Source organism: Poromitra crassiceps (assembly GCF_964638095.1).
Source record: "Poromitra crassiceps genome assembly, contig: HAP1_SCAFFOLD_2163, whole genome shotgun sequence".
Taxonomy (NCBI): Eukaryota; Metazoa; Chordata; class Actinopteri; order Beryciformes; family Melamphaidae; genus Poromitra; species Poromitra crassiceps.
In genome coordinates this window covers 3324-15000 of record NW_028150262.1, presented here as the reverse complement: position 1 = coordinate 15000, position 11677 = coordinate 3324, and the positions used below count along the sequence as shown (strand labels likewise).

Below are 11677 nucleotides of genomic sequence, written 5' to 3'. Positions count from 1 at the left end.
AAACTTTTTTTTTCAATGGCAAGCACTTCAATATGCTCATGGGTAATGGGTATCACCCAAAATGTGTATGATTAACAAATACGAAGTTGTAGCTAACATTGTGAGAAATGGCATGTGGTATTACGACTACATACTTACATGAGAAAATAAAAATCTGTTCTACTTAGAGACTCAACAACCATTTCTGTGGATTCCTTGCCCCCAAAAATGTGGAAATAGACACCAAATGTGTAATTCTAGGTCTAGTTGGAGTCAAGATATGGCCAACATTTTAATAATAACAGCCATTTTGAAAAAATGTCATTTTAACATACGGTACTTCCACTAATGGGATTTTCTGGGATTTTTAATATAGTGTTCCGGGCATCAATATAAACATAAAAATGTGAAAATAAATTCTGTTGCAATTAGTTTAAGATCAAACCTTATTTTCCCTAGACTACAAGATGACATCTTCAAATGTCTTGTTTTGTCCACAGCCAAAATATTAAGATATTCAGTGCACTGTCATAGAAGACTAAATAAACAATAAAAGATTTACATTTATGCTGGAATCAAAGAATCTCGATTAATTTAATAATTATTATTATTATTATTGTTGTTGTTTTACTCAAAACGATTAATAGATTATCAAAATGGTTGTCAATTAATTTGATGGAGTAATAAATTAATCGCAGCTCTACTCCATGACCTCAAATAACCCGAGTTCACTGTGGAGGGAAGGAGTCTCCCCTAAAAAACACAGCAACTGACCTGACCATCCACTACCACACCCTGCTTCACACACTCACTCTAATCCAATGAGAATGACAAGTCTGGTGTATTTCCATAAGACCACAAGGCAATATACGGTTGAAAATCATTAGCCCTGCGATGAATGAATGCTACCGTTAGCTTATCTACTAGCCAGCCTCTATAACGTCATGCTATCTCTTCTGAGCACGTCATACCAAACTCCATTCAGAAGCCTGGCAGTTTAATGTTGTCTTGTTTGTCGGTGAACATAGACAACAGGTAGAACCTGATTTGAGACCGCTATTCATTAGTATACAACTCTGGTATTTCCACAAGATGTCTGTTTTATTGATCACTTGTATGGCGAATTTGTCAGCAGATTGATAAAACGTCGTCAATAAGTCATGTTTGCCGGAATCCATAAAGCAAGACAACTTTAAATGGCCAGTTTAGTGAATGGAGTTTGGTGACTGGTTCTGTCTGTATATTACAGAAAACCTTGTCAGGGCTAACGTTAGCCTGCCAGCAGCAGTGTCAGCCACAGACACAGCTACATGAAAGGGCCGAGCACGGCTTTTATCTCGCTGCTACTGTGACTGTGTGTTCAAACTGGCTAACAAGCTGTTCTACAAGATAAGCTGGAAGCTAACATGCTAACCGTTACAGCTAGCTAACAGTTAGCATAGCCAGTTCCCTTGATTCGACATGAGCAAAACGCAGTGCAGAGGCCCAGTCAGCAGCATCTGACAGCTAGCGGAACCTACTCGCTTTAGAAGAGAGGCCGTTTCTGTGGCGATACAGCCCCGAAAACGACAGCCAAACCCGGGTCGGTAAATGAAAGCTCACCGCTCGCTGGCTCCTGCGGGCCTGGTGGAATGAGGACAGGTGGAACGCGGTTAATATAAACTGTTAATTCAGAATCAAACTCCAGTTTTCCAGCAACGTGTTCTTCTTGGACGCCGGCTGGAAAGATGGCGGGATGCACGCGCGCACTCTACCTGCGACACAGACAGGGACAGGCTGTTTTGGTGACGTCATTAACCAGCGACAGAGCTCAGAGAGAGAAGTGGGAGATTCGAAGTAGCGAACGGCAAACGGATTCATTTCTCTTTATTTCTCTACAGCAATGCCATATGTGACGCACTGAGACAACACATCGAAGACATTTACTGACTCGTCGTGTAAGTATACCGTCCTGTCGCAAACTAACTTTCAGCCAGGCAACCTCAGGGAAGGTTAGCTACTAGCATCTAGCTATACGAGGGATCCGCGTGACATCACGACACCCGGAACCGCCGCAGTTAACTAGTGTGAGTCGTTCCAAACAAACGTTAATATCTCAAAAACTATCGCTTATATTTTGACATTCTGATTGAGAACAGAATGTCAAAAGCTCAAAAGTTTGATGTATATGCATGTCGTGTTAAAGTTGTGTGAACTGTCAGTTTTTAAAATGTAAACAGGGTCAGCTGGCTAGAGTCAGACACTCCAAATCAGGCTCCATAGGGTTCCATTGCCGTTTCCACCCAGTGACGCAGTTTGTTTACAAAAATGCTGATCGGCTGATCCCTCGTATAGAGCCTCAGAGGTAAGGTTAGCTACTAGCATCTAGCTAGCATTAGAACCTAGAGCCAGCACTTGTTGATAAAACGTTTTTTTTTATTAACTAGAGCAGGTAGGCTAATCAAACAAATAATGATAGCTGATACAACTGAGATGTGAACAATGTCACACGCTCTCCATGTCTCCCTCACCTTCCCTATTAGCCCCCAGAAAGTGACCCTGCTACTGCACTCCGTATTATAATAATATACTCGTGCAGCAGTCAGCGTCACACAGCCTTCTCATAGGCAATAAGGGGGAAAGGCTGTTCAAAACGCTCTCCTACCCGGCTCCGACGTCCGATTGCAGATCCGAAGATATGATAGTCCTCCTACGGAAGCCAGTACGGTAATTTAGCCGGTGCTGTTATGATACTGCTGCGTGAAACAACCATTTAAAATCAGTCTTTCCACAGCCTGTGCTGAATTTACAGCAGGGTGTGTTTGATCTCACTATCATGGTGCACACGATTTCAGATTTCAGACGGACAAGCCCGTCTTTATTGTCACACGATTACAATCAACACATGCACGGAGGGCCACAACACACACATGCTGATGGTGGCTGGTGAAATTAGTCCTCTGCATTTAACCCATCCTGGCTTTGTCCTTTCCTCCGGGGGGCAGGCCAGGAGCAGTGGTCGCTTTCTCGTACAGCGCCCGGGGACCGACTTCGGATGTTGTCGTCACTGGTCGGATGACGATGACGATCTGATCTTCTGCATGTTTTTAATGGGGGGGGGTTATATACGGAGGAACCCTCCTGGGGGAGCACGGGGAGAACATGCAAACTCCACACAGACAGAAAGGCCCTTACGACGAGATACCCCACCTGGGCAGTAGGCACTGAAGATATGGGGGGGAACACAACCACAGCGCCCACAGTGTCCCAGGCGAGAATCGAACTCAGGACCTTCTGACTGCGAGGCGACAGCTCTACCACTGAGCCACCGTGCACCGCTTGCACGCGGTGAGCAAACACATGCAGTCACACGGAGACGGCGGCACAGTGATCAAATCATCAAATCCAGCGCACCTGGGAAGCAAAACATGTCATGAAATACTCAAACTCCCAAGGTTCCTGTTGGCACTAGGAAGCTTTTCCTCTCCTCAATACAGCACAGGCTGTGGAAAGACTGCTTTTAAACAGTTGTTTCACGCAGCAGTATCACAACAGCACCGGGTAAATTACTGGCTTCGTAGATGGATTCTTCGTGGATCTGCAATCGGACGTCGGAGCCGGGTAGGAGAACGTTTTGAACAGCCTTTCCCCCGTATTGCCTAAGAGAAGGCTGTGTGACCCTGACTGCTGTACGAGTGTATTATGTATTATGCAGAAGATCGTCATCCGACCAGTGACGACAACATCTGAAGTTGGTCCAATGATGGTCCAATGAAGGTCCCCGGGCGCTGGAAAGAAATAGCGACCACTGCTCCTGGCCTGCCCCCTGGAGGAAAGGACAAGCCTGGATGGGTCAAATGCAGAGGACATATTTCACCGGCCATCGTCAGCATGAGTGTGTGTAGTGGCCGCATGCATGTGTTGTAGTGTGTTCGTGTGACAATAAAGACGGGCTGCCGTCTGAAATCGTTTAATCGTTTATCGTTTTATTATTATAATATACGGAGTGCAGTAGCAGGGTCACTTTCTGGGGCTACTTCCCTATCTGTCACACAGTGACACACGTCATGTAGTGACACAGTAAAAAGTAGATTACAGGCTCAAAAATATACTTGAGTAAAGAGTAGAAGTAGAAGCCTTTTTACTCATGTACATTACTTGTAACTCGTTACTAGCCACCCACTTCCTTCCACGGTCCCTCTCTCCCTGTGTTTCAGAGGATGGCCACCCCGAGCAAGACCCCGCCCGGCGCCGACCCCAAGCAGCTGGAGCGGACCGGGACGGTGCGAGAGATCGGCTCCCAGGCCGTGTGGTCCCTGTCCTCGTGCAAACCCGGTACGGCCCGCCTGACGGCTCCGCACCTGGGGCACAGCCCACTGTGTGGAGGTAGAGGAGAGACTGTCTGTCTTTATGACGCTGTCTGTCCTGATCCGTGTCTGTTGATCCGTGTCCAGGGTTTGGAGTGGACCAGCTCAGAGACGATAACCTGGAGACATACTGGCAGTCAGACGGCTCCCAGCCTCACCTGGTCAACATCCAGTTCAGGTACCCCTAACCCCGCCCCTCCCACACACACACACGCACACAAACACAAACACGCTGGTGACAGTTGATGTTGAGTTGTGTTGTTCTGGATATTAGAGCGGTTGTATCCCAGGCAGGAAGAGTCAGGAAAATCTGCGTCATGTTCTGGGCGTTTTGTTTTAGCCTGATATTCCGTCTGCATCGTCAATTCATAAACTCATTTCCTCTTCGTCTGAGATTGCGCTCACTTCAGAGGATTTCTATGAGGGGGGCGGTCTTCGGTCTTCCTTAACCAATCACTAGAGACCAAGGTGTCCAGGGCAACCTAACATCACGTCACCAGGCTCTTCCCGAAGCAACCGAGCTAACAAGCTAACGTAGCTAGCTAATGCGTTAGTAGTCAATCTCTGCGTTGGCCACAGCGGTCTGTTTCTGTTGTGCATAACTGACAACAGCGTTAGGCAGTCAGCGCCCGTGATTGGATTTTCAACCGGAAAAATATTTGTTTGCACATGGCGATTCCAGACCAAGAAGAGCCAAATTGGTTCAACACCGGTGCATCACAAACCCACAGTGAAGTGTAGAAACTTCAATTGTATATCTATTCCAAGCTGTCACTCCATATTTTACATACATACCACCTTGTAATGCCTACATTAAAATAAAAATAAAATAAGTAATCTGAAGGGCTGGGTCGTTTGAGCAGTGAATGTGGGTGGCGCTAATGCATGTTTTAATTACAAACCGCTGTTAAACAAAACTGTAGAACAAGCAAAGCGGCAGTGAGTGTGCAGTCGAGGGTGTTTGGCTTGTTGACGCCTCGCCTGACTGCGCTCGGCTGCTCTCGTCTGCTTTCCAGATAACTCAAACGAGCCTTTTATCATTATCTTATTATTATTATTATTATTATTATCAGGGAATTTTCCAAATGGATCGCTGTCCAGGAAGGAATGCAGCACAATGTGTTTTCCAACTCGTTTCACACTTTCATTGCAGTAGATGGTTTTCAGACTGGAAAACAACCAGCTGTCTTGCTCGGCCAACATAGCTGCGACAGCACGCTCCTGTAGGTTCTCCCTCTACAACAGTGTTTCTCAAACAGTGGTCCGTGGTCCGCGGGCGCCCCCTAGTGGTCCGCGAGTAGATTAATATTTTTTTCCTTTTTTTTACCTCCCACTATCCAATCAGAGAATTATTTACATTTTCTGGGAAACTCAAGGTCAGATCACGATGCCTTTAAAAGACTATATGTATTTTTTCACCCCGAATCCAACGCCACCACCCCTGACTCTCTACGACTTACGCTTGCGGAGATACGTCCACTCTGCCTGCAGGGCTACAGGAGAGAGACAGAGTACAGCGGGGTGGTTGGGAGTTCAAAGTTACTGACCAAACACTCTATTTCAGTAATTGCTGTCAGAATACAGAGCCATTTAACACTTATTTGAACACAAAAACATCACTGAATGCAACTTGAAGATGGCAAAAGATAGCCTATTTGACTTTGGCAACATTGTGCATTTATTTTCTTTCTTTGAACTTTGAATATATTTGAAGTGAACAGGAGAAATAAATGTAAAAAAAAAAAAAGGTAAATGGACTAACTAAAATAAATTACATATATATTTTTTATATCAGTTATCTTGTTTTCTTAATTGTGGGAAGCCAAAAATTTGATTAATTGTACTGCTATTTGTCATTTAATTAGCCTGTAATTTGTAATTTACAGTTGAAGTAGTAGGCCTATTGTTTTTGGGGATGTTTTGGGAGTTAGGTGGTCCCCAAGTTTTTTTCATTGGTTTAAGTGGTCCTTGGTCTGAAAAAGTTTGAGAAACACTGCTCTACAACATCCGCAAAATCCGTCCATTTCTCACAAGGGAAGCAACTCAACTCCTGGTCCAGTCACTTATCATCTCCCACCTGGACTACTGCAACGTGCTCCTGGCCGGCCTACCTGCCGCCGACATCCGACCGCTTCAGCTCGTTCAGAACGCTGCAGCCCGTCTGGTATTCAACCAACCCAAATTCTCTCATGTCACTCCCCTCTTCCGGGACCTTCACTGGCTTCCCATCTCGGCTCGCGTCAAATTCAAGACACTGGTACTGGCCTACAGGGCTGTACACCAGACAGCTCCTCTGCACCTGCAATCTATGGTCAGGTTCCAAACCTCTCACCGCTCCCTTCGTTCCTCCACCAGTGCGGGACGCCTCGCCCCTCCTTCGCTACGGGGGCTCAAAAGTCGCTCATCCCCGATCGCGACTCTTCTCGTCCCTGGCACCTCAATGGTGGAACGAGCTCCCTCCCATGGTCAGGACGGCCGCTTCACTGCCAATTTTTCGGCGAAAACTTAAAACACACCTTTTCAGTCTCCATCTGGGCCCTTTTTGAACTAACATTTCTCTCTCTCTTATATTAAAAAAGAAAAAGAAAATACTAACTAAACTTTACCACTATTCCTTCAGAAGTTGTAGTTGTCATAGACTGTGTTGCATAGTTGATTGCTCTATTGTTGACAAAAATGTGTTATTGTAAGTCGCTTTGGATAAAAGCGTCTGCCAAATGACGTAATGTAATGTAAAACAATGATTAAAAACCTGGGTTAAAAAAAAATCAGTTTCCCATTCAAATCAATCTTCATTTGAATGATCTGATTGATTTAATAAATCCCGAGATAGATTTTTTTATATACGGTATGCCTTTTCCTCGACGAATCAGCGTGACGTCACTGCCACCCAAAAATGCGTAACCCCGCGGCAGTTAACTAGTAGGGCTGTGAATCTTCACTGGCCTCACGATTCCATCCGATTACGATTCATCTGTCAAATAATGATTCGATTGGATTCCACGATGCATCTCGATACAGCTCAAAGTATTGCAGTTCCAAGTATCAAATCCTCAATTTTCTATATTATTACTGCACATGGCTACTTTTTCATCAATTAATACAAGCAGTCAGATAAATATCAAGTCCCTTTTTGACTTACAAAGTGCTTTAAAATCTGAATGTCAACAGAAATCGAAACATAAACGATTAAAGGATTCATCTGTCTTCGATTCGCACGTCCGCATCGCGATGCATCGATTAAACGATTAATTTTTGACACCCCTATTAACTAGTTGTGCAGTTAACGAGTTGTGCCAAACAAACGTTAATATCTCAAAAACTATACATCACACCGCTTATATTTTGACATTCTGAGTGAGAGCAGAAGTAGCTCAAGAGTTTGATGTATAATATATGCACGTCGTGTTAAAGTTGTGTGAACTGTCGCAGTTTTTATATTGTAAACACGCTAGAGTCAGACGCTCAAACTCAGGCTCCATAGGGTTCCATTGCCGTTGCCACCCAGTTTGTTTACCAAAATGCTGCTCGGCTGATCCCTCGTATAGACAGTTTTCATGGAATCACAGTCCTGTCCTGTCAGTCCTGTCCTATTGTATTAGCAAACACTACAACAGGAAGTGAGCTGGGGTTCAATTTAGAATGTTTATGTTAAAGGAACACTCCTCCGTATATCAGAAAACTGTAAACTGTTTTGAAGTCTGTCATTTAATTTGACAGTTATTGAGGGTTAACGTGTAGAGCAGTGACATCACTGGTCCACACTAACTCAAATTAATAACTCATTAACTCAAATCAACTCTCAATAACTGTCAAACTATTCATCATTCATCTAGTTTGACAGTGATTGAGAGTTGATTTGAGTTAATGAGTTATTAATTTGAGTTAGTGTGGACCAGTGATGTCACTGCTCTACACTTTAACGCTCAATAACTGTCAAATTAAATGACAGACTTCAAAACAGTTTACAGTTTTCTGATATACTACTGATGTTCTAATGATACAAAGCTGGTTGAAAATGGGCGGAGTGTTCCTTTAAGTTAAAACCGTCAAATACTATATTCTTTTGACTGCTGTAGTGTGTCGGTCATGTGGAATAACTGCTTTGGGGTCAATTCTTACCGTGCGTTCACACCAGAGTGAAAAAAGGCGTTGAATTATTCACTCCAGTTAAAAAATGTGAATTTGAGTGAACGGGCGTTGCAGCGAAAAATCGCGGCATTCACACCACAAAAATGTGCATCACTTGCCTCATTCTCTCCGCCTGTGTGTGTGTGTGTGTGTGTATCAGTGCAGACACGTGTGTGTGTGTGTGTGTGTGTGTGTGTGTGTGTGTGTGTGTGGGGCAAAATCACATTTACTTGTGCGTTTGCATTGACTTTATAATCTAGTCGCGGAAATTTGTGAAAATCACCCCGGTGTGAACGCCCATTTAATGTAAAGATTCGTATTTTCTTTTAGTAATGCACCAGGGTTCCTTGTGCAATTTATAGCATTAGTTCTCTTGAGTATCTCTTTCATATCCAAGCAAAATTGCAATTATAACTGAAATATCCCTAACTGAATCTTGTTTTTGAGGAGGAAGATGACAGTAAAGCTGCTGTATTTCTGCATTAACAGCTGTTGACTGATGCTAGTGTTGGTGTGTATCATCATGGTGTGTGTGTGTGTGTGTGTTGTTTGGTCATGGTGTGTATGGGTGTTGTGTGTGTTGTTTGGTGCTGGTGTGTATGGGTGTTGTGTGTGTTGTTTGGTGCTGGTGTGTATGGGTGGTGTGTGTGTGTTGTTGTTGCAGGAGGAAGACGACGGTGAAGATGCTGTGTATCTATGCAGACTACAAGTCAGATGAGAGCTACACACCCAGCAAGATCTCTGTCAGAGTGGGCAACAACTTCCACAACCTGCAGGAGATCAGGGTGAGAGCCTCATGTCCACTGGTCTGGTTCAATAAAGTTTCAACCTGCAGCAGATCAGGGTGAGAGCCTCATGTCCACTGGTCTGGTTCAATAAAGTTTCAACCTGCAGCAGATCAGGGTGAGAGCCTCATGTCCACTGGTCTGGTTCAATAAAGTTTCAACCTGCAGGAGATCAGGGTGAGAGCCTCATGTCCACTGGTCTGGTTCAATAAAGTTTCAACCTGCAGCAGATCAGGGTGAGAGCCTCATGTCCACTGGTCTGGTTCAATAAAGTTTCAACCTGCAGCAGATCAGGGTGAGAGCCTCATGTCCACTGGTCTGGTTCAATAAAGTTTCAACCACGCCAGTTAAAGCTTATCTTGCTCCACTTTTTTCTTTTTCTTCTTTTTTACATAAAATATCTGGCGCCAGTGTTGTACTCGAGTCTGAGTCCTGGACACATTTTCAGGACTTGTGACTCTACTTGAACTTGAGCACTGATGACTCGGACTTGGACTTTCATTCATGTATTCAGACTCGGAAGTTGGAGGCGAGGACTTAGACTTGTTAATTGATAAGACAGTTTTGTTTTTTTGTAATAGGCCCTAATAATTTGGCATAAGATGTTGATAGCTATATTAATACCATGACATTATTCAGTTTTGTGCAAGTGCAGGCACATGTGTTCCACCTACATGTGGATTCATGCTGATGTTCAGTAACTGGACTTGGACTCGAGTAATGGAGACTTGACTGACTCTTTTGATTTGAACATCGAGGACTCGAGACTCGACTTAGACTTGAGATATAGTGACTTGGCTACAACACTGTCTGGTGCATTTACAATTAAAGATGTCTTAAGTTTGTCCTTACACTCCTCTCCTCTCTTCCTCCTCGCTCTCCTGGTTCACCTCCTGCTGTCTCTCTCCTCCTCTCTTCCTCTATGCAGCAGTTGGAGATGGTGGAACCCAGTGGTTGGATCCACATCTCTCTGCTGGACCAGGTGAGACACCGACAACAAACACATTTGTTTATCCCTTAGATTCATGTAACTGTTAATCCTACCAAGATGAACACAGAAGTTAGAAACAGAAAGTTACTGAACAAAGCACAGAATTTCATATTTTGTCCATGTGTGTGCGTGTCTCCAGGGGAACAACCCGATCCGGACCTTCATGATCCAGATCGCGGTCTTGGCCAACCATCAGAACGGCCGAGACACTCACATGAGGCAGATCAAAGTCTACACGCCCGTGGAGGAGAGCTCCATCGGCAAGTTCCCACGATGCACCACGGTCGACTTCATGATGTACCGCACCATCAGGTGATCTGGACCCCCCCCCCCTCTCCCACCCTGTGGCCTGGAGACGTTGGGACGAGGAACCTGGTTACTTCCAGATGTTGGACTTTGTGGAAGCAGACTGATAGCTGTCATCCTTTTATGAATGACCACATGTGCTTCAGTCTGACCTGATGCAGTCTCATTATTGATCGTAGAAGTGATCAATTCTTCCCCCCTATTGTCTGTGGGAGGAGCTGAACCTGAAATACTGAAGAACATCTCACTCCCAATTCGTCAAATATTGGTTTGGACGTTTGGTCAGGACCGCTTGGCGTCACTTGTTAACACACTGGGTACCCTTTTTCCCTCATTTTTCAACACCACGAGACCGCAGCCATGTTACAGTTAAGCAACTAAAACAACTTGGTTAAGGTTAGAGAAATGCTTTGGTAGATGCTTGAAATGTGCTTTGAAAACACTGGGAATCGAACTCCGGTCGTCCTCCACAATGTCCTTACTGGCCACCATTTTATTCAATTGTCACACTCACACATACGATTTTAGACAACGTGGGAGTTCTATAGAAGTCTATTGGACTACCCTGCATGTTGTGGGAGTTCTATAGAAGTCTATTGGACTACCCTGCACGTTGTGGGTGTTCTATAGAAGTCTATTGGATTACCCTGCATGTTGTGGGAGTTCTATAGAAGTATATTGGACCACCCTGCACATTGTGGGAGTTCTATAGAAGTCTATTGGACTACCCTGCATGTTGTGGGAGTTCTATAGAAGTCTATTGGACTACCCTGCATGTTGTGGGAGTTCTATTGAAGTCTATTGGACTACCCTGCATGTTGTGGGAGTTCTATAGAAGTCTATTGGACCACCCTGCATGTTGTGGGAGTTCTATAGAAGTCTATTGGACTACCCTGCATGTTGTGGGAGTTCTATAGAAGTCTATTGGACTACCCTGCATGTTGTGGGGGTTCTATAGAAGTCTATTGGACTACCCTGCGTGTTGTGGGAGTTCTATAGAAGTCTATTGGACTACCCTGCATGTTGTGGGAGTTCTATTGACATCTATTGGACTACCCTGCATGTTGTGGGAGTTCTATAGAAGTCTATTGGACCACCCTGCATGTTGTGGGAGTTCTATAGAAGTCTATTGGATTACC

The 11677-nt window shown here is 44.5% G+C and overlaps 1 protein-coding gene across 1 annotated transcript; it reads left to right on the top strand.

The window, feature by feature from the left end:
- Positions 1-1783: 1783 nt before the first annotated feature.
- On the top strand, positions 1784-11216 carry LOC310772170 (anaphase-promoting complex subunit 10). Its single transcript, XM_083664612.1, has 6 exons — positions 1784-1916; positions 4176-4293; positions 4413-4503; positions 9121-9241; positions 10170-10223; positions 10372-11216. The coding sequence occupies exons 2-6, from the start codon at positions 4179-4181 to the stop codon at positions 10546-10548; spliced, it is 558 nt and encodes a 185-aa protein (XP_083520738.1). The 5' UTR covers positions 1784-1916; positions 4176-4178; the 3' UTR covers positions 10549-11216.
- Positions 11217-11677: the final 461 nt, after the last annotated feature.